The 23,124-nt window shown below is 42.5% G+C and overlaps 1 protein-coding gene across 1 annotated transcript in view; it reads right to left on the bottom strand.

Annotated features, from left to right (window-relative positions):
• LOC141060642 (dynein axonemal heavy chain 3-like) overlaps positions 1 to 23,124 on the bottom strand; it is a 2,648,786-nt gene that overhangs the window by 1,631,869 nt on the left and 993,793 nt on the right. Inside the window, exon 27 of the mRNA XM_073556958.1 lies at positions 12,086 to 12,238. Coding sequence (XP_073413059.1) covers positions 12,086 to 12,238 — 153 coding nt within the window. The remainder of the gene's footprint in view (positions 1 to 12,085; positions 12,239 to 23,124) is intronic.

Genomic DNA, 23,124 nt, shown 5'->3' with positions numbered 1-23,124 from the left:
TCAGGATTATTAGTGCTAGATGACAAGTGAATATATTTTTTAAATATTAATTTAGTATGGCAACACTACAATATTTTATGAAGTACTGTGTTGCACTATAATTATTGAGGAGCATTATGTGTCATTATTATTTTTTTGAAAGGCACTTGTGGAGTAGCAGATCAGTCAAAATTAGAATCTGTCTGATAGTGGAAAATGTAATTTGTAGAACAATTATTCTCCATTCAATGTCCCTTATTATGCTCTGCTGTCTCTAAAGACCCAAGAACATAATACATGTAATATGTAAAAAGAAATGAAAATTACTTATCTTATTGCTCATCTCACTGGACCCTTCCTCACTTCTAACCATCCCCTTACCAGTCCTCATTGTATCTTGTTATCCCCCACAAGCTTTGAAATCTTAGGCCTCTTCAGGATAAACGGGGACCTTCAGCAATAAAGATGCCCAGGATGGACCTCATCAGAGCCAGAAGCCTGGGATTTTAGTGCTCATGGTGAGAGTAAGAAGATACTATAAGGAACAGACGGGGAACAGTGAGGAGCCCAGGAGCCGGAGAGGTGAGGGTAAAGTAAATATCAGTATTGTATTTCTAACCTTTAGATTACTCTTCATGGTTTAGCAGAATGGAGCCCAGCCAATAGACATCTCTCTATATCCATACAGTAGTGACCCGGACGATTTTTACAATTCTGATCATTATCACTTTATGCGGTTATAATTTTGGAATATTTTAATGGATCCCGCTGATTCTGAGATTATTTTTGGGACATATTGTACTTCATGTTAGTGGTAAAATTTCTATGATATGACTTGTGTTTATTTATGAATAAAACAGAAATATGGGGAAAAATTTTAAAATTTGGAAATTTTCAAACTTTTAATTTTTATCCCCTTAAATTGGAGAGATATGTCACGCAAAATACTTAATAAATAACATTTCCCACGTGTCAACTTTACCTCAGCACAATTATGGAAACAATTTTTTTTTGTTAGGGAGTTATAAGTGTTAAAATTTGACCAGCGATTTCTCATTTTTACAACAAAATTCACAAATCCACTTTTTTAGGGACAACCTCACATTTGAAGTCACTTTGAGGGATCAGTATGGCAGAAAAAACTATGGCAGAAAATATGGAAGTGACACCATTCTAAAAACTGCACCCCTCAAGCTGATCAAAACCACATTCAAGAAGTTTATTAACCCTTTAGGTGCTTCACAGGAACGGAAGCAATGTGAAAGAAAAAAATGAACATTTAACTTTTTTTCACAAAAATTTTCCTTCTGAACCAATTTTTTTTATTTTAAGAAGTGTAAAAAGAGAAAATGAACCACAAAATTTGTTGTGCAATTTCTCCTGAATATGCCAATACCCCATATGTGGGGGTAAACCACTGTTTGGGTGCGCGGCAAAGCTCCGAAGGGAAGGAGTACTGTTTGACTTTTTCAATGCAGAATTGCCTGGAATTGAGATTGGACACCATGTCGCATTTGGAGAGCCCCTGATGTGCCTAAACAGAGAAAAAACCCACAAGTGACACCATTTTGGAAACTAGACCCCTTAAGGAACTTATCTAGATGTGTGGTGAGCACTTTGAACCCCCAAATGCTTCACAGAAGTTTATAATGCAGAGTAGTGAAAATAAAAAAATGAACTTTTCGCCCCAGTTTTTTATTTTCCCAAGGGTAGCAAGAGAAATTGGACCCCAAAAGTTGTTGTGCTATTTGCCCTGAGTATGCTGCTACACCATATGTGGGGGTAAGCCATTGTTTGGGTGCATGGCAGAGCTCGGAAGGGAAGGAGCACCGTTTGACTTTTTCAATGCAGAATTGGTTGGAATTGAGATCAGACACCATATCCCCTTTGGAGAGCCCCTGATGTGCCTAAACAGTGGAAACTCTCCATCCTCCACGTGGAGTTGGTACAGAAGCACCGATGAGCACTAGACAGGAGGGATGTCAGGGACAGGCGAAAGGTCACAACTGTACTGGCAGCAGAAGTACCAGGGGATTAGACAGGAGGATATACAAAGACATAGCCAAAGTCAGAAACCAGGGGAACAGACACACAGTACTGAATCAGCAGGCAAGAACACAACAGGCAACAGACCGGGTCAAAAGCAGGTAATCAGGCAGAAAAGAAGGCACGCAGCACAACTCACAGGGGTCACTAAACTAAGCTGAGGGCAAAAGTATAAGTGACAGTGGGGAATGCCTGAGCAAGGCTATAAAAAGCCCTCCCCCCATCAGAGTGAGGCCACAGAAATTAACCACAGAAGGTCCAATACAAACTGACCATGACACATTGGGCTCATTGTTCTGTCCGAGTACCCGAGTATTCCAATTTGCTCGACCCAAGCAACGAGCATCTGAACATTTTAGTGCTTGCTCATCACTAGTGTTTGTCACTTAATGTTGCTTGTCCCTTTTTAATGGCATTTCATTAAAGGTTATATTTTATATCAATCAATCATTAGAGTTCTTCCATGTTAGTGTTATTTGATTTAACCTCCTACATATAATTTCTCCTGATTTTATCAGCTTCTGTTTGGGAAATGTTTAACCCCTTAACCCCTGGAGCTTTTTCGGCTTTGTGTTTTTGTTTCTTCACTCCCGTTCTTCTCAGAGCCATATCTTTTTAATTTTTCCATCAATATGGACATGTCAGGGCTTGTTTTTTGCTGGACGAGTTGTACTTTTGAACAACATCATTGGTTTTACCTACCATCATATAAAATCAGAGTGCTGTGAAATTGCAAACAAAGTGCAATCCCACACTTGCTTTTTATTTGATTTTTTAGTAGATTCACTAAACACTAAAACTAACCTGCCATTATTATTCTCCAGGTCATTAAGAGTTCATAGACACCAAACATGTCTTGGTTCTTTTTTATCTAAGTGGTGAAAAAAAATTATAAAACTTTGTTAAAAAAAAGCTCCATTTTAAATTACCTGTAGTGTCTCCATTTTTCATGATCTCAGGTTGGTTGAGGGCTTATTTTTTGCATGCCAAGCTGACGTTTTTAATGATACCATTTGAGTGCAGGTACGATATTTTGATCGCCCGTTATTGCATTTTAATGCAATGTCGCGGCAACCAAAAAAATCATAATTCTGGTGTTTTGACTTTTTCTCTCGCTACACTGATTCTGAACAGGAGATCAGGTGATCCTGAATGTGGTGATATCAAATATGTGTACGTTTGATTTTATTTTTATTGTTTTATTTTGAATGGGATGGAAGGGGGGTGATTTGAACTTTTATATATTTATTATATTTTCATATTTTTAAAAGCATTTTCTTTTTACTTTTGGCATGCTTCAATAGTCTCTATGGGAGACTAAAAGCTGCCACAACCTGATTGGCTCTGCTACATAGTGGCAATGGAAACAATCGCCTTCATCTTGAAGAATTGTTCACTTTGATATGAGCGGCGACCACTGGGTGGAACTCACAGCAATCCGGCACTAACAACCATCAAGGTCTCCAGGAAACCACTGCTTGTCATGCCAACACAATGGTGATGCGCGATCACGGGATGCGGGTCACCGGTGTGCATATTTCCAGTGCGATTGCCAGAAGCGCTTGTTAAATGCCGCTGTCAGAGGTTGCCAGTGGCATTTAATGGGTTAATAGGTGTGGGTGGATCGCGATTCCACCCACGGCTATTGCGGGCACAAGCAACTGTTCAAAACAGCTGACATGTCCTGGGAAAGATGGGGGCTTACCGCCAGAGCCCACAACAAAGGGAGTCTGAGATCGGCGTACTATTATGCCCAATGTCGGAAAGGGTTTAAACATGCTATGTGGGTGAAAATTTTTACTGGACCGCTGGCAGCAAACCATGCTGCAGAGAGCAAGCTTGATCAAATATAATGTCAGCTTTTTATGGGTGGCATTTGTGAATTAAAGTACAGGAGCAGTAATGTCTAGGTGTGAAATTTTTAATCAGCTTTCTATTGGAAATATGAAAACATGCTCTGTTTGTGAAATTTACTGTAATCTTATGTGGGGATATTGTGTCCCATGCTCTGTGACAGAAATTTTAAGGACCCCACAAAAAGATTGCATTGCTAAAGACTAAATTGCTAATTGCTAAAAATGGATGCTGTAAACAAATGTATATATCATGGGGGCACCTGGCCAGGGGCTGCACGAGTGGTTTTACACCACTGCTTCACTAGACTGTACAAACACTAGTTGAAGTCCTGTGGTTTTTTGCCGGCAGAGCAGGACTCGTACACGACATACGCAGTACCATTGATATATCAGAAGTGCCGTAAGAGCGAGTGATGGTTGGAGGCGATCTTCTGACAGCTAAGTGTGTAAGTGGTGTAAGGAGAGCAATCTGCCCTTGGGACTGTGTGATGGTTAAAGCAGGAAGAAGCCACCCATCATCATCATCACAAGGGATTCACAATAATAAATCTTGGACTACTGTCCTTGTTGTGCGACTGCCCAATGTGTAGGCAAAGACATAGTGTCTTCAAAACATTAGCCCTAGGGGCTGTATCATGGTTGATGAAGGAAGCAAGGCAGGTCAGAAGGGCCAAACAATTATGATGAAGCTAGGACTACTAGCATAGAGGTTGCAGTGCCTAGTGTCCAGGTATAGTCAAAGTGTGTCCAAAAATTAACCCAAGGGGCTGTATCATAGTTGATGAAGGAAGCAAGACAGGTCTGAAGGGCCAAACAATTAGGACTACTAGCATAGAGGTTGCAGTGCCAAGTGTCCAGGCATAGCCATAGTGTCTCCAAAAATTAGCCCAAGGGGCATGATACTGTGGTTGATGAAGGAAGAATGGTCTCACTCTCATCACAAGTGCCTCCGATGGGAAACACTAATTAACGTAACATTGTTTTTAGCTTATTGACCATGAGGTACATGTGTCAGAAGCAGGATTTGAAAACATGTGTAAGAAGAAGAAAATGGGCTTGTATGGGAAGGGATGGACATGATCAGTGATCACCAATTTTTTAAAAAAATAACGTTTTGGGTGACTTTAATTTGGGATACTGTCATCTGGAGGGCTTAAATACTGTTGCGAAATCCAGTCCTTTCTAAATTTTATCAGAGTCAGCCTGTCTGCATTCTCTGTAGTCAACCGTGTGCGTGTATCTGTGATGATTGCCCCAGCGGCACTGAAAACACGCTTTGACATCACACTAGCAGCAGGGCAGGCCAGCACCTCCAAGGTTTTGGTCTTGATAAAACATAGTGGGCCTACACCAGCAAATGACATGGCTCCCTAAACCATCACTGATTGTGGAAACTTCACACTAGACCTTGGAAATCAACGTCCCAGAGTCTGGAGGAAGAGTGGAGAGGCACACAATCCAAGCTGCTTGAGGTCTAGTGTGAAGTTTCCTCAATCAGAGATGGTTTGGGGAGCCATGTCATCTGCTGGTCTAGATCCACTGTGTTTTATCAAGACCAAAGTCAGCACAGTCGTCTACCAGGAAATTTTAGAGCACTTCATGCTTCCCTCTGCCAACATGCTTTTTGGAAATGGAAATTTCATTCTCCAGCAGGACTTGGCACCTGTCCACACTGCCAAAAGTACCAATACCTGGTTTACAAACAACACTGTGCTTGATTGACCAGCAAACTCGCCTGTCCTTAACTCCATAGAGAATCTATGGGGTATTGTAAAGAGAAAGATGAGAGACATCAGACCCCACAATGCAGAATAGCTGAAGGATGGTATCAAAGCAACCTGGGCTTCCATAACACCTCAGCAGTGCCACAGGCTGATCACCTCCATGTCACACCATATTGATGCAGTAATTGATGCAAAAGGAGTCCTGACCATGTATTGAGTGCATTTACTGAACATACATTTCAGTAGGCCAACATTTCAGATTTTAAAATAATTTTTTTCAAGCTGGTGTTATAAAGTATTCTAATTTACTGAAATAATAACTTTTGGATTTTCATTGGCTGTAAGCCATAATCATCAACATTAACAAGGATAAATGCTTGAAATAGATCACTCTGTAATGACTATATAATATATAAGTTTCACGTTTTTTTTATTGAAGAACTGAAATAAATTAACTTTTTGATGATATTCTAATTTTTTGAGATGCACTTGTACAGCCTTATAGGGAGTGTTGGTTATTGGTCTAGTTTCTTGCTTTTAAATGTTTTTATATCAATTTTGTCTGAGGTGTAATAAAGGTTTTTCCATATTTTACTATAATGTGGATGTGCATACCATTATTAGTCTGGTCTTTTCTCTCCTAATGTAAAATATTTCACTGACTGTTTTTAAACGATATTTTACCTCACAAAATGTATCCTCTGCGATCTCCTGCTGTAATGTCAGTGAAGGAGAGAGACAGCAAACAAGGGAGATAGCACATGGGGTAGACAGGTCAAAGAAGAGAGTACAGATAGGAGAAGTCAGCGCATGGGGAAAGAGAGAGTGGAAAGGTAGGTGAGCACGTGGGGGGAGAGATTCTGAACGCTGAAAAGCCTGCCCTCATCATGACATTACTGCCCTCCCGATGCAATAGCATCGGGCCTCCATCTAGTTTAATATATACTTGCCTTGTAATGTCTGCACATCCTGTTCCATCCGGATCCAAGAATTCCAAGTGGAGGAAGTTCACCGACTGCCATATTGGGACACCCAAGTGATGGGTGTCTCAATATGGAAAGTGCTGGTGATAACAGCCTCTTGCACAGTACCACCAACAGAACACCTTTGCAAAATACACACATTGCATACACCGTACGCACCACACACACAAACACACACTGTACATGCCTTACACACCACACACACACTGTATACGCCGTACGCACCACACACACACTGTATACACCGTATGCACCACACACACACTGTATACGCCGTACACACCACACACACACACTGTATTCGCCGCATGCACAACACACACGCACACTGTTTATGCCGTACACACCACACACACTGTATATGCCGTACACACCATACACACACACTGTATATGCCGTACGCACCAAATACACACACACTGTATACGCCGTATGCACCACACACACTGTATATGCTGTACACACCACACACACCTACATACACACTGTACACGCTGAATGCACCACACACACACTGTATACGCCATATGCACCGCACACACACCCTGTATATGGCGTACGCGCCACACACACACACTGTATATGCCTATGCACTACACACACACACTATATACGCCGTATGCACCACACACACTGTATACGTCGTACACACACACTGTATATGACGTACGCACCATACACACACTGTATATGCCGTATGCACCACACACACACTGTATACGCCATACACACCACACACACTGTATACGCCGTATGCCCGACACACACACTGTTTATGCCATACACACCACACACAAACTGTATATGCTGTACACACCATACACACACTATATACGCCGTACGCACCAAACACACACACACTGTATACGCTGCATGCACCACACACACACTGTATATGCCGTACACACCACACACACATACATACACACTGTATATGCTGAATGCACCACACACACACTGTATACGCCATATGTACCGTGCACACACACACTGTATATGGCGTACGCTACACACGCACACACACTGTATATGTGGTTTGCACTACACACACACTGTATACGCCGTATGCACCACACACTGTATACACCGTACACACACTGTATACGCCATATGCACCACACACACACACACTGTATTGTATATGGTGTACACGCCACACACACTGTATATGCCATATGCACTACACACACACTATATACGCCGTATGCACCACACACTTTATACGCCGTACACACACACTGTATATGCCGTACTCACCACACGCACACACTGTATACGCCGTATGCACCACACACACATTGTATATGCCATGTGCACCACACACACTGTATACACTGTACGCACCACACAAACTGTATACGCCATACACACCACACACACACACTGTATACGCCGTACACACCATACAGATACTCTGTATATGCCGTATGCACCACACACGCACACACACTGTATACGCCAAGAGAGTGAATAGGTGGGTGAGCATATGAGGGAGAGATTCTCAATGCTGCAAAGCCTGCCCCCATCGTGACATTACCGCCCTCCCGATGCAAAAGTTATTAATAAGCATACAACTTCCACTAGGGACAGTGCAAAATAAATTGCACACTTATCGTTCAGAGGATATGCTACAACCCGATTCTCCGTTGTCACTGTTTCTCAGGAGGCCTGCTTGATATTATTTGATGCTACATATGTCACACAAGATGCCGGATGCAATGATGCAAAACAATTTAGATTTTTCTTCCCTATGTTATCATATATATTTTTTGAAGTTGCTTTCTCTACCACTAGCAATTAAATCTCTGTATTATTAGCAGACTACTTGTCATACTCGCCATGTCTGTTATGTCCGCCATGTCTGTTTTTGCCTCATGACCCTGGAGCGGTGTGCACGCGCGTCTCGTGTCTGCTGTCCTGCTTGTTCCCTAGAGCAGTGTGCACACTCACCTCTTGTCTGCTGAGCTGCAAGATGCTTGCGTTTCTGCTTTGCCTTCTGTGATCTTCTCGTCATGTCTAGAAACCTTGATCATGTGACGTTTCCTAACATCCTGCACTGTCTGGTTCTGCAATCATCTCATCATGTCTGAAACTCTGATCATGTGACCTTTCCTAGGATCCTGCACTGTCTGGTTCTGCAATCATCTCGTCATGTCTAAAACCTTGATCATGTGACATTTCCTAAGATCCTACACTGTCTGGTTCTACAATCATCTCGTCATGTCTAGAATCCCTGATCATGTGTCCTTCCTAGGATCCTGCACTGTCTGGTTCTGTGATTGTCTCATCATGTCTGAAACCCTGATCATGTGACTGCGCTCTGTGATCCTGGAGCATCTGAACTAGGAAGTTCTCCCCTGGTCCTGACCCGGAAGAGGAGGTGCTATGCCCTATATTAGACCGCCCCTTCCTATGCTCAGGGCCTGAGTATTGTGAGGTGTCCCTGCATGGCTGCTTGGTCTGTGGGCACTCCCTCTATTCTGTGCCCTTGCACTCTGCTCTGTCGTGCATCTCTGCACACGCTCCGTGCTCGTACTCCATCTCTTGCCCCGTGCCTTGTCTTATGTTTGTCCGTTGTGCCATGTTGTCTTTGTCCTGCTTGGACTTGTAGTCCTTCTGTTATTCTCTTCCTTGCCTGTTTTTGCCATGTCTTGCCTTCGCTATACTCTGCCTTGTTCCTCCCTATGGTCTCAGTCTATGCTTGCTCTGCCTCGCTCTCTCCTATGGTGCTCTGTAGTGCTCCCTGGCACACGCACCATCCCTCCTTTCTTTCCTTTTGTGCTCTTTTCCATGTCTAGTCCCAAGGCTCTGCCTTGGCCCGGCTCTGGGCTTTGGCCTATGCTCCACTGCTAGACTCTTTCCTATTATGCTCTCTTGCACGTTTCTAGGCTAGTCCCAAGGTTCTCCCTTGGCCCGGCTCTGGGCTTCGGCCTACGCTCCGCTGCTAGCTCTGTTCTTGCTCTGACCTGATTCTGTGTTTCTGCCTATGCTTCCATCCCTGGTTCTGTACTCTGTTTAAGCTCTGCCTGGTTTCTTGTCTTGTCTTCCCTTGCTGCTTCGTATGCTCTTTGCATGCGCCTGGCCTTCCTAGCCTCCTGCTTGTGCCTCAGCCGTGCCCGCCCTAGCCATGCCCGCCTGCTTGTGCCTCAGCCGTGCTCGTCGGTCAGTGACAGCTGTGTCGCCTGCCATGCCTCAGCCGGGTTCGCTGGAGTCTTGCTCGTCTGTCAGTGCCGCAGCCCGATCAGCTAGCCAGTGCCCCAGCCGTGCCCTCTGTGTTCCCTTGCACTTCATGCTGTTTCCACACTGTGCTCTGCGTGCTCTCTAAAGCACGCGCAGGCCCTCGCCTGCCCATGGCATACCTCCCCGTGCTTCTGTAAAAGTACGCGCTGGCCTTGCCATGTCCCCTGTCGTGCCCTCTTGCACGCACAGGCCCTAACCCTGTCCTGGAACCCTGACCCTGGCGTGCCTCTCTGCATGCGCAGGACTCTGCCTCGCCTGACCCTGGCATGCCTCTCTGCACGCGCAGGACTCTGCCTCGCCTGACCCTGGCGTGCCTCTTTGCACGCGCAGGATTCTGCTTTGTTACTTTGTGCCTTGGCGTGTCTCTACACACGCACTCTGTCTTACCTTGTGCTTTGGCGTGTCTCTACACACGCGCCCTGTCTCGTCTTGTGAACCCTGGCGTGTCCCCTACACACGCACCTAGCCTTGAACCCTGGCGTGTCCCCTACACACGCACCTAGCCTTGAACCATGGCGTGTCCCCTACACACGCACCTAGCCTTGAACCCTGGCGTGTCCCCTACACAAGCACCTTGCCTTGAACCCTGGCGTGTCCCCTACACACGCACCTAGCCTTGGACCTTGGCGTGTTCCCTAACATGCACCATGCCTGGATATCTGACGTGCCTCCTTGCCTGAACCCTGGTTTGCCTGCCGGATGCCTGGAACCTGCCGATCGCTGCCAGAGATCGTAAGCTGGATGACTGCGGCCTGATGTCCGGAGCTGATGTCCACAGCCTGATGCCCTGATCATGTCGATCATTGCCAGCAGTCCGGAGTCCGATGCCATTGTGTCTTTACCTGTACCTAGGCGTGCCACCTGGCACATACCATGCTATGGACCTTGGTGTGCCCACGCACGCACTTTGCACGTTTTGCTTGTTCTCACGTTTTTACACTGAATGTGATTCTGAAGTTATCCTAATGAAGATACCTTGCACCTACGTCTTGTCTTGTCTTGCTTCTTGCTCGTCCTGTTGCCAGACACTCAATAGTGTCCCCTGAGCCGGCCGTCTGGTCCCAGCAGTCGTGGTGGCTCACCCCCTTGGTCTTGCCCCTGACACTCCCTGTACAGGGGGTGGGTTCTCACTAGGTCAGCTCGCCCTAGGTGGGTGGGTGCCACGGTCCAGAGGGTCCACTCTAAAAAGGAAGATGGGCTCAGCAGAAGCTGAGTCCGTCACACTACTACTTACTCTAATCATTTTCATTGCTTCTGCTGTACAATTTATTTCTGGAGTATGTTTGCAATGTTTTAGGACTTTATAAGGGTTGTCCAGTATTCTCATAAAAGTCTGCAGTCACTATATGCTTACAGCGGGAACACTACATCCTGTAAGGAATGATATTGGCAGCAAGCCAGCAAGTCCAAGCATGTCTAGTCATAAAGAGGCCCAAAGTATGCAAATTGTATAGGGAAATCATTATGGGGAAGTATGAGATAATATGAGTCTTCTGTCGCTGATTAAATATTTTGTAAAGTGCAAAGTGGAAAAGGCAGTTTTTGGGGAGATTCAATTTGCAAATTGTTCTGATTTGTCTGGAGATGTGAATTTCAGAAATATGGTCGTCTGTATTTCAATTGAGCCTGACATTCTTTGCATGTTGTACACTTTTTCTTTGTCAAATTTCAAATTAATTCTTGAAGGGTTCTCACATTAATTTTGTTCTATCTACTATGTCCTGGTGATTTCCAACTATTCCATAACAGCAAACTTCTTGATAAAATTTCGAACTGATGAATTCAGGATGTCAAAGTGTTTGGAGATAGTCTAATACTCTTCAGACTATTTGTACTTGATGATAGTAGCATTTTTGTGTAGATGAAAGGCTCTTTTTTGCACACATTACACAGAGAATAAAACTGTCCTTTTTAGCCCATATTAAAGTAGTATAAGCACCGACAAGGTGGGGACAGGAAAGTCCAATTTCTAAATATTTACAAGTTTGATTTTTTTCACAGGGTGCTTTGTTTGTTGTTCACAAATCTTCAATTAGGGCATAATACACTTCTTTAGGTATTGTAATATAGGCCCACATAATTCACAGGTTGTTTGGAGTCATAACATGAAATACAGATGAACTCTTAGGCCTGATTTATTGAACATATGCAAAAAATATGGTTATTAAATGATTTTATTAAAACACACAAACCATTTGTGTAAAAGTGATAAAGCATTCTGAAATCATTAACAAAACAATATATGAACACAAATTACCTTTGAGACCTCAGTGGTCCAATGCACCATACTTGATGCTAAAACAACTTGCCCTGGCCAGTGAAGAACCCATTCTTTCCTTTGGGATTTGGTGTATGCTTTGATAGAGTGATTCATTACTTCATGAAGAGAAAGTTTCATTATTCTTTCCACCTACAAAAAATAATTTATAGTAAAGTAAAAATGCATAAAAAATAAAGAATCATTGAAATGCAAATGCAGTTATAACTGCATTGTTCTGCTTGATGAAGAGTTGAGGTTGTTTGTAGGATTAAAAGGTAACTATGTTTTCAAGTAAATTTTCAGAATATGGTATCTGTCCTCTATAGAAAAACACCATATCTGGCCATTATATGACGTGTAATTTGCAATCCACTGAGAGCTGGTATGAGTTAATGAGCTGCAGTGATTTATTCTAAAGACAGCACATCATGGAGAGGGGAATTCTTGCTTTTCATTCACTTTTTAAATTTCAGACACAAGCTACACCAACATAGAGGAAATTGTACAGCAGAGTTGAACTGTTTTGATTTGAATTAAGCTCTGCTGTGAGGCATTCTGTCCCCTGCAGAATTGATGGCCCAACAGAAGGGTTTATACTCCTGCCCAACTTCTTACTGGGACTCACTTTGGTATGTTGAAATAACCTCCACCAATAGAGTGCCTCAAACACAGGTCTCTCTGTTTTGGCATTCTCCATTTCTTCTATGGGATTATGTAACCCCAGCACATTCAACCAAACAAGCAACAATCATGCTACCAAAACCTTGATTAACCTGATAGATAAGGATGTCAAACAACAGCTCCACCAAGGGAAATTTTGGTCTTTTCGCTACACACCAGAATCTTTCTATTGACAAAAAACATGCCCTAAGATCCTTGCAAAATAACAAACAGATCATCATCAAACCAGCAGATAAAGGAGGAGCCACAGTGATGATGGACTCCATATAATACTAAAGTGAGGTTACCCATCAACTATCCAACACCAACCCTATTGACCCTACGAACATCATCAAAACAAAAATTCAGCAAACTCTCACCATGTACATTAAAAATAAAACCAGTGCCTTATGGAGCTCAGGCAAAGCAGGTACTCACTCCCAACCATATAGTGGTCCCCATATACTATGAATCCATACACCGATTACATGACTGTGTTTCTTTTACAGTACCTAACTCCTGCGTCAGACTGGAGCACCTTGGGCCCACCAGAGAAAATTATTCTTGGGGCCCACTATCTAGCTACATAGAAATAAATACAAGGACACCAATTGTGTGGTAAAACACGCTAATATCAGGGTATAATATAAGGTAGTGCACATCTTAATGATATAGCAAGGGTTGGGGTAGCCCACTTATAGAATATAATTTAGCCCTCCTCATAGAATATTAGAATATATTGTAGTCCATACATACTGTATAATATAATGCAGCTCTCCAAACTTCACATGCCACAAATGCAAGCTTGTGTCCCTGTTGGAGGAAAAGTTGCAAAATCTCGAAGAGAGGTTAGCTACGTTGAAGTTCATTAAGGAAGGTGAAGAGTTCTTGGACAGAGCAGAATTATCTCTTCATGTTACAGAAAGAGAAGAAATTCGAAGTGCACCTGAAGAAACAGAGGAATGGAGACATGTGACCCAGAGAAGCAGGAGGATCAGGAGGCAGTCAGCACCCATACTGCTCAGGAACCAGTACCAGGCTCTCACGCAGGAAAACGATGAAGAAATACATCAGGATAAGACTTTGCAAACAAACAGCAACCTTGTACGCCTTCAGAGTCCTCCTGGATGGAGAAAGAAAAATGTTGTGAAGAAGAAACGGAGAGTGGTGGTCATGGGAGATTCCCTGTTGAGAGGAGCAGAGGCCGCTATCTGCAGACTGGATATAACTTCAAGAGAAATGTGCTGTCTTCCAGGTGCAAAGATTAAATATGTGTCTGACAGGATATCAGGACTCTTCAGACCTAAAGATGACTACCCATTCCTGCCACTACATGTGGGGACAAATGACACCTCAAGAAATGACCTGGAAACCATCTGCAGAGACTTTGAAGACTTAGGCAAGAAAGTGAAAGAACTGGGAGCGCAGGTGGTGTTCTCTTCCATCCTTCCAGTGGATGGCCATGGAATAAGGAGGTGGAATAAGATTCTGCAGGTGAAGAACTGGCTATGTCGATGGTGCCGTCAGCAACAATTTGGATTTATGGATCACGGAGTGAATTACCTTTACGATGGACTACTTGCTAGAGATGGGGTGCACCTTACGCAGACTGGAAAACATGTAATTGGAAGTCGCCTTGCTACACTTGTAAGGAGAGCTTTAAACTAGAACAACATGGGAAGGGAAGCAAAAGACCAGAAATAGCCATACACCTGACAAATGCTATTGAAAACTCTGCTATTGGAAGTGGAAAGGAAGAACAAAGACAAAAGAATCTAATTAATAAAAATATTGGAGAAAGAGAAACCAATCACAAACTAAAATGTTTCTATACTAATGCACAAAGCATGGGCAACAAACAAGGAGAATTGGAACTACTAACACAGGAAAAGAATATGATGTCATTGGAATCACTGAAAATTGGTGGGACAATACACATGATTGGAATACAAGACTAGAAGGATACAACTTATTTGCAAGAAACAGACCTGATAAACGAGGAGGAGGTGTCGCATTGTATGTTAGAAACGCGTATATCTGCACAGAGATTGAAGCTTCAGAGACTGGGAGTTCTGTGGAAACTGTTTGGGTAAGAATACAAGGACAGAACAATGGAAAGGACACCATTGTAGGCATTTACTACAGGCCGCCTGTGCAAGCTGAAGATATGGATGAACTCTTTATGCATCAAATGGCCAAGTTCTCCAAAAAATATGACATAGTTGTCATGGGAGATTTCAACTATCCAGACATTTGTTGGGAATCTCTCTCAGGCAAAACTAACAGGTCAAGGAAATTCTTATCCTCTCTTGCTGACAACTTTATCTTCCAAAAGGTAGCGGAGAAAACAAGGGGAACTGCTACCTTGGATCTAATCCTTATAAACAGGGAGGAAATGGTTGAGGAGGTAAAAGTGGCTGGGACCCTAGGAGGTAGCGACCATGCTATTTTAGAATTTTGGATAACTAGAGGAGGAAGACCTGTGAAGACTCAGACGTCAAGGTTAGAGTTCAGAAAGGCAGATTTTAAGGGATTCAGAAAGAGAATTGGAGGGATCCAATGGCTGGATATCCTTAAAGACAAAAATGCCAGAAAGGATGGGAAATCTTGAAAAATGAAATTCTCAAAGCACAATTGTTAACAATTCCGAAAAGAGGGAAGAATAGGAAGCATTTAAGGAAACCAGGATGGATGAACACAGAACTTAAGAACATGCTAAAAAGGAAGAAAAAAATGTTTATAAAATGGAAAGAGGGAGGCATATCTAAAGAAGAATATAATGCTGTCTGCAGAACCTGCAGGGCACAAATCAGATTATCTAAAGCTGAAAATGAATTGAGGCTTGCAAGAGATGTCAAAAGCAATAATAAAGGATTTTGGGGATATGTCAAAAGTAAAAGAAAAGTCAAAGATGCTATAGGATTTTTACAGGATGAAAATTATGAAATGGTAAGACAGGATGTTGAGAAGGCCGAACTTTTAAATTCCTATTTTGCATCTGTTTTCTCTCAGAAAGGAAATGTAACTTCAACTGTTCTTCACTGTCCTATTAAGGGAATAGAAGAATCCAGGATATCTATAAACAGAAAGATAGTGAGGAAACACTTAGCTAACCTAAATGAATTCAAGTCTCCAGGTCCAGATGAATTACACCCCAGAGTACTGAAGGAGATAGCAGAAGAAATTTTTGAACCCCTCTCCATAATCTTTGACAATTCTTGGAGAACAGGAGATGTCCCAGAAGACTGGAGAAGAGCAAATGTTGTTCCTATCTTCAAAAAGGGGAAGAAGGTAGACCCAGGCAACTATAGGCCGGTGAGTCTGACTTCTATACCAGGAAAGATCTTTGAACAAATTATTAAACAGCATGTATGTCAGTACCTGGATAAGAATGAGGTGATTAAACAGAGTCAGCATGGGTTTGTAACTAATAAGTCATGTCAGACTAACTTAATTTCCTTCTATGATGGAATCACTGATTGGGTGGATCAAGGAAATGCTGTAGATATAGTATATCTTGACTTCAGCAAAGCATTTGACAAAGTATCTCATACAATCCTTATTGAAAAAGCGACTAAGTATGGAATGGACAAGGCAACTGTGAGGTGGATTCATAACTGGCTTAGTGATCGGACCCAAAGAGTGGTCGTAAATGGCTGTACATCCAGTTGGAAGAATGTCTCAAGTGGGGTACCACAGGGCTCTGTCCTGGGCCCTGTATTGTTCAACATCTTTATCAATGATTTAGATGAAGGAATTGAGGGTAAACTGATTAAATTTGCTGATGACACAAAGCTAGGAGGGATAGCTAATACTAGAGAAGAGAGAGAGAGGATTCAAAAATATATAAATAAACTGGAGAAGTGGGCAGCAACTAACAGAATGGTTTTTAACAGGGAAAAATGCAAAGTACTACATCTGGGCAATAAAAATGAAAAAAGCATATACAGAATGAGAGGAATAGGGCTAAGCAACAGCACATGTGAAAAAGACTTGGGTATACTAATAGATCACAGACTGAATATGAGTCAACAGTGTGATGCAGCAGCAAAAAAGGCAAATGCAATTCTAGGATGTATTAACAGAAGCATACAGTCTAGATCACGTGAAGTCTTTATTTCCCTCTACTCCTCTTTGGTCAGACCTCATCTGGAATATTGTGTCCAGTTTTGGGCACCACATTTTAAAAAAGACATCAACAAACTGGAGCAAGTTCAGAAAAGAGCGACCAGAATGGTGACCGGTCTGCAAACCCTGTCTTATGAGGAAAGGTTGCAGGATTTGGGAATGTTTAGTTTGCAAAAGAGAAGACTGAGAGGAGACTTAATAGCTGTCTACAAATATCTAAAGGGCTGTCACATTGTAGAAGGATCAACTTTATTCTCATTTGCACAAGGAAAGACTAGAAGCAATGGGATGAAACTGAATGGGAGGAGACACAGATTAGATATTAGAAAAAACTTTTAGACAGTTAGAGTGATCAATGAGTGGAACAAGCTGCCACGAGAAGTGGTGAGTTTTCCTTCTATGGAAGTCTTCAAACAGAGGCTGGACAGACATCTGACTGGGATGATTTAGCGAATCCTGCTTTGAGCAGGGGGTTGGACCAGATGGCCCAGGAGGTCCCTTCCAACTCTACGATTCTATGATTCTATGATTCATAGAATATAATGTAGCCCTCTCAGAATGTAATGCAGCCCCCTCATAGAGTATAAGGCAGCCCTCCCCAAAGAATATAATGCAGCCCCCTAAATATAGTATAAAGCAGCCCTACATAGAATATAATGCAGCCCCAATAGAGTACAATGTAGGCCCCTATAGGGCATAATGCAGCCCCCTCATATAGTATCTTGCAACCCCCTCCATAGTATATAATGTAACCCCCTCATAGGGTATAATGCAGCACCCTCATAGGGTATAAGGCCACCCCCATCGAGTATAAAGTGGCCCCCTCAAATAGTATAATGCAGCCTCCCCCATAGAATAGAAAACAGCCCCCCATAGAATATAGTGCTGAGCCCTCATAGTATAATTCAGCCCCCTCATAGGGTATAATGCGGCCCCCTCATTGGGTATAATGCAGCCCCCAATAGATTATAATGTAGCCTCCTCATAGAGTATATTGCAACCTTCCATAAAATATAATATACTCCCTCATATGGTATAATTCAGCCCCCCAAAACAATAAAATATAGACCCTTCATAGGGTATAATGAAGCCTCTTTATAGTGTATAGCACAGCCCCCCATAGAATATAATATAGCCTCCTCATATTGTATAATGCAGCCTCCCTCATGTAGTATAATGTAGCCCCCCATAGAGTATAATGTAGCCCCCTTAGGGTATAATGCAGCCCCTCATAGGGTATAATGCAACCACCTCATAGGGTATAATGCAGGACCCAATAGAATATAATGTAGCCCCCCCATAAGGTACAATGCAGGCTCCCTCATATAGTATAATGCAGCCCCCCATAGAATATAATGTAGTTCCCTCAGGGTATAATGCAACCCCTTATAGGGTATAACACAGCCACCACATAGGCTGTAATGCAGCTAACCATGGAAAATAAAGTAGCCCCCTCATAGGGTATAATGTAACCCCCATAGAATATAATGTAGACCCTTCGCAGGTTATAATGCAGCCCCCCCGCATACAGTATCATGCAGCCCCCTCATACAGTATAATGAAGCCTCCCATATAATATAATGTAGCCCCCTCATAGGGTATAATGCAGCCCCTCCCATAGAATATAATGTAGACCATCATAGAGTATAATGCAGCCCCCCTACATAGAATATAATCCAGCCCCACAGTCCTACAGTATTATGGCCATCAGTACTAACTCACTGATATATATAAAACACAATACTCACCTCTCCTCCTCATTCCCTCACTGATCCCGGCTCTGCTTTGGTCTTAGCAGCTGCACTGCTGTTTGCCCAGCACCAAGCATGGTTCATGATGAAGTGACGTCATCGAGCACTGGATGTGTCAGAGGCAGATTGGAATGATGGGGGAGGGAGCATCACCTGATGCCCTCATCTCCATTATTGCTTTCAACTTCAGCAACTGAGCGATCACCTGTATCAGCTACTAAAGAGAATGAATATTCACTCCTCTCCACGCCCATGGGCATAGGGAGCAGTGTATATTCCTTTCTCTTTAGCAGCAGACTCAGACTTTAGCCTCAGGAGCCGGCTCCAGCCTCCAGTCACCCGCTGCTGCTCCGCTGGTGCCGTGTAGGTCCCCTGACTCATGGTCCCCATAGCAGCTGCATAGTGTGCCGCTATTAGCGACATGCCACTGGCTAGGGGCCCCTGGACCAGTCTGACCCTGCCTGTCCCCTATGACTCTGCATTTGCGATTTCCATTCACATGGGTAAAATTGTTTATTAGGAACCAAATAAGATCTGAGCGTTTCTTCCCTTCTATATGATTTGCTTTTTGCTTTTTCCATTTATATATTTTTTATAGATATACCCTCGTTCTTGTGCCTTTGCGTTTTTGAGTATGTATAAGTACATGATCCTGTGTTGGCATTACATTTCTTTTATTTTCATTAGCTTCTTTGTTGTAAAAATTTTATATTCCTTATGGAATGATCTTGTATATTGCTGATATCTGTTTATTAGTGAATGGTTCTCACATCTTGTCCTTTCCCTTTCAATGACATTGTGATAACAACCCTAGAAGGGTTGATACCTGGTTCCACCACCCTCCACAGATTATGATGAGCTGTGTCATATGATATTTTTAGTCTGTCTCCTCTAAGAAGAATTGAGATACTATTTCACAGTGGATGATAACTTCAGAAGGCTGAAGGGAGGGTAAGAGATGTATGATATGTGGGGAAGGATGCTGATTGCGTCAATAACATTTATTAAAATGTTTCTTACAATTGCCTGCACTATTGATTTATGCAATGCTGTTGAAAATACAATACCTTTTTAAGTCAGCTTTCTATTTCATACACTACATGGCTAAATAGTTGTACCAGTTCAAAATTTGCATTTTAACAAATTTCACAACTGATATTTTTGGAAAGCAGAATATAAGACTAGATTAAGGTAACAGAGAAAGTCATTAAAGTTTGATTTTTAGACCATTTAGATTACAAAGTCATCGCTATTAAAGTGAATAAAATATGAATAAAATAAAAATATAATATGCAACACTAGAAAAAACATACAACTTACTGGATCAAAGCTTCAAAAAAATAGATCCAAGATAAACTGGAATATTTGAAAATAGCTATATTATAGGCTGGGAAAACAATATTTGTCTCATTATGGAATGGGAAAATGAAGAGGACAATATTCCTTTCAGGATCATCTGTTTATCATGTTTGTAGGGATTGATTTTTATATGGCTGGTTGCTATAATGTTTCTTTTAGTCCGTGCCCTACGATATGTGATTCGTGACTTTCATGGTAAAACAGAGCCCAGGATATGAACTCCTAGTATTATATGCCAATGCTGCTTTAAAATGTCACGAATCTCATCATTTGCTGAACTAAAAATAGAAAAAAGATTACATTTATATTTTTTTGTTCTCAGCATTATCATTGAGCCAAATTGGGATATAGCCTGACTCGTTGCAATTCAGTTCTTGGTATTGTTACTTTTCTCTTTCCCATCAACACTAGGATGATATCTATTAGAGCATGGTAATTTACAATTTTTATTCAGTTTATTGGAATTTGTAACTCCAACAAAATGGTGACATTTTGCTGGAGTCAAATGTTTTTTGCCCCAACAAAATGGCGCTGGTGGCAGTATATGTATAGTAGTATCTATCAGCAAGCAATGCTCTCAATCTGCACAAGTACCGCCCACAAGTGGGTGGGGCTTGCACAGATAAGGAGCATCACTTGCAGATAGATGCTACTGTGCATGCTCTGCTAGAGCCATTTTGTTGGAGCAAAAAAAAGGGCTTTAGCAAATTGGCACAGGCAGAGGTGCGTGCACTGCAGCATCTATCGAGAAGTGATAGATGCTACTGCGCATGTTCCGCCACCATTTTTCTGGAGTTACATTTTTTTTAAAGACCACAATATTAAATGCTTATTTAAAATAGGAAGCAGGTCTCCGAAGGTTCATTGACCTGTCATTTAAGACAGAATGATGACTATGAGGCCAGAGCATCAAGAAAAGTCACCCACAGGCCCGCCCCAAAGTACAAGCATCTCATTAACTGAAAACTTCTAACACTTATTATATGAGAAGCACAATTTCATTTCTTCATCCCAGGTGTCATTTTAATCAGTGTAACAGCGCCAACAACAACACTGCACGTGTGCTGTACTCAGTCAAAAAGCACACAGCACTTTGCACTCTCTGGCAGTTACCGGGCACTGTACTTCTCTCTCTGGAATTGGTGGGAGTATATCAATGCGGGCCGGCACAGTCCTGGTTCTTGAGGGATGGAGCACTCCTCTATTCCTGCTGTGCGCCGCCTGTTCCCACCAAGACTGACTGCTTCCGTGTGTGTTGTGGCTGCTGCCGCTTAGCCACACCCCTGCTTCCGAGTGCAAAGGTCTGTCCGGTCTCTTACTCTTTCCCCCGGACAACAGAGGAGACAGCCCTGACAGTTCTGGACTCAGCACAGGACAGGTACCTAGGGCCTGGTTCTCCTCCTTACACACCATCATTTTACAAAGCACAAAGTATATCAAACTATGGAGAAGCACAACTACAGGTCCATCGTATAGGTGAATGGAATTTAGTTGCCAGATTCTGTATACTCTTTCAGTGAAATGCAATTTGCATTTGTATTTTACATAAATTAGCTCAAACAGCACAATCATATATGTTATAATAACCATAAATGAATTCACAATATTTCAAGTTCTCATTTTTCCTTTTACTATACTCTAAAGTATATTAATCACTAAAGGATTTTTAATAATCTAATTTATAATCCAATGCAAAATAAATATAGTTTAGGCTGACAGTAAGCTGAGAGAAATGTCTAGTGAAAGACATACATATAATAAAGTACAAAGAGCGCTTGAAAGAGCTTTTTAATAGAGTCTAATACTATGTGACAAAGCCTATCTAGTTAACGATTGATAAATCCTAAAATATTCTAAGGCTAGTTTCACACTTGCTTTTTTTTGCAGCGCGTTTTTCCCGCAAAAAAACGCATTGAAAAAACGCATACAAAAGCATACAACTGCTGCGTTTTTTTCAAGCATTTTTATGAGCATGCATGAAAAAAACGCAGCGTTTTTATGCGTTTGTATGCGTTTTTAGTGCGTTTTTAACGCGTTTGCGTTTTTTTCCAACATTGGATGTCCCCTCACACTTACCCAAACCATGACTTTACTAACCCTAACCCTGACCCTAACCCTAACCCTAACCCTGACCCTAACCCTAACCCTAACCCTGACCCTAAACCTTAACCAAATCATACTTAACCCTAACCCAAACCCTAAACCCTAACTAACCCTAACCCTGACCCTAACCCTAACCCTAACCCTAACCCTGACCCTAACCCTTAACCAAACCATACTTAACCCTAACCCTGACCCTAACCCTAACCCTAACCCTGACCCTAACCCTAACCCTAACCCTGACCCTAACCCTTAACCAAATCATACTTAACCCTAACCCAAACCCTAAACCCTAACTAACCCTAACCCTAACCCTGACCCTAACCCTAACCCTAACCCTAACCCTGACCCTAACCCTTAACCAAACCATACTTAACCCTAACCCTGACCCTAACCCTAACCCTAACCCTAACCCTGACCCTAACCCTAACCCTAACCCTAACCCTGACCCTAACCCTTAACCAAACCATACTTAACCCTTATCCTGACCCTAACCCTGACCCTAACCCTTAACAAAACCATACTTAACCCTAACCCTGACCCTAACCCTAACCCTGACCCTAACCCTAACCCTAACCCTGACCCTAACCCTTAACCAAACCATACTTAACCCTAATCCTGACCCTAACCCTGACCCTAACCCTTAACAAAACCATACTTAACCCTAACCCTGACCCTAACCCTAACCCTAAGAGGCCAGGAGCCATTTGGTGAGCTGCATTTCTTGCTACATGTTCACAGATTTACCAGTGGAAAAGCCAAACTTCACATGCCACAAATGCAAGCTTGTGTCCCTGTTGGAGGAAAAGTTGCAAAATCTCGAAGAGAGGTTAGCTACGTTGAAGATCATTAAGGAAGGTGAAGAGTTCTTGGACAGAGCAGAATTATCTCTTCATGTTACAGAAAGAGAAGAAATTCGAAGTACACCTGAAGAAACAGAGGAATGGAGACATGTGACCCAGAGAAGCAGGAGGATCAGGAGGCAGTCAGCACCCATACTGCTCAGAAACCAGTACCAGGCTCTCACGCAGGAAAACG

The sequence above is a fragment of the Dendrobates tinctorius genome, unplaced genomic scaffold (assembly GCF_039654945.1).
Source record: "Dendrobates tinctorius isolate UK_male_01 unplaced genomic scaffold, ASM3965494v1 ptg000241l, whole genome shotgun sequence".
In the NCBI taxonomy this organism is placed as follows: Eukaryota; Metazoa; Chordata; class Amphibia; order Anura; family Dendrobatidae; genus Dendrobates; species Dendrobates tinctorius.
Note: the sequence above shows the minus strand (reverse complement) of the source record. Positions and strands in the feature narration are given on the sequence as shown.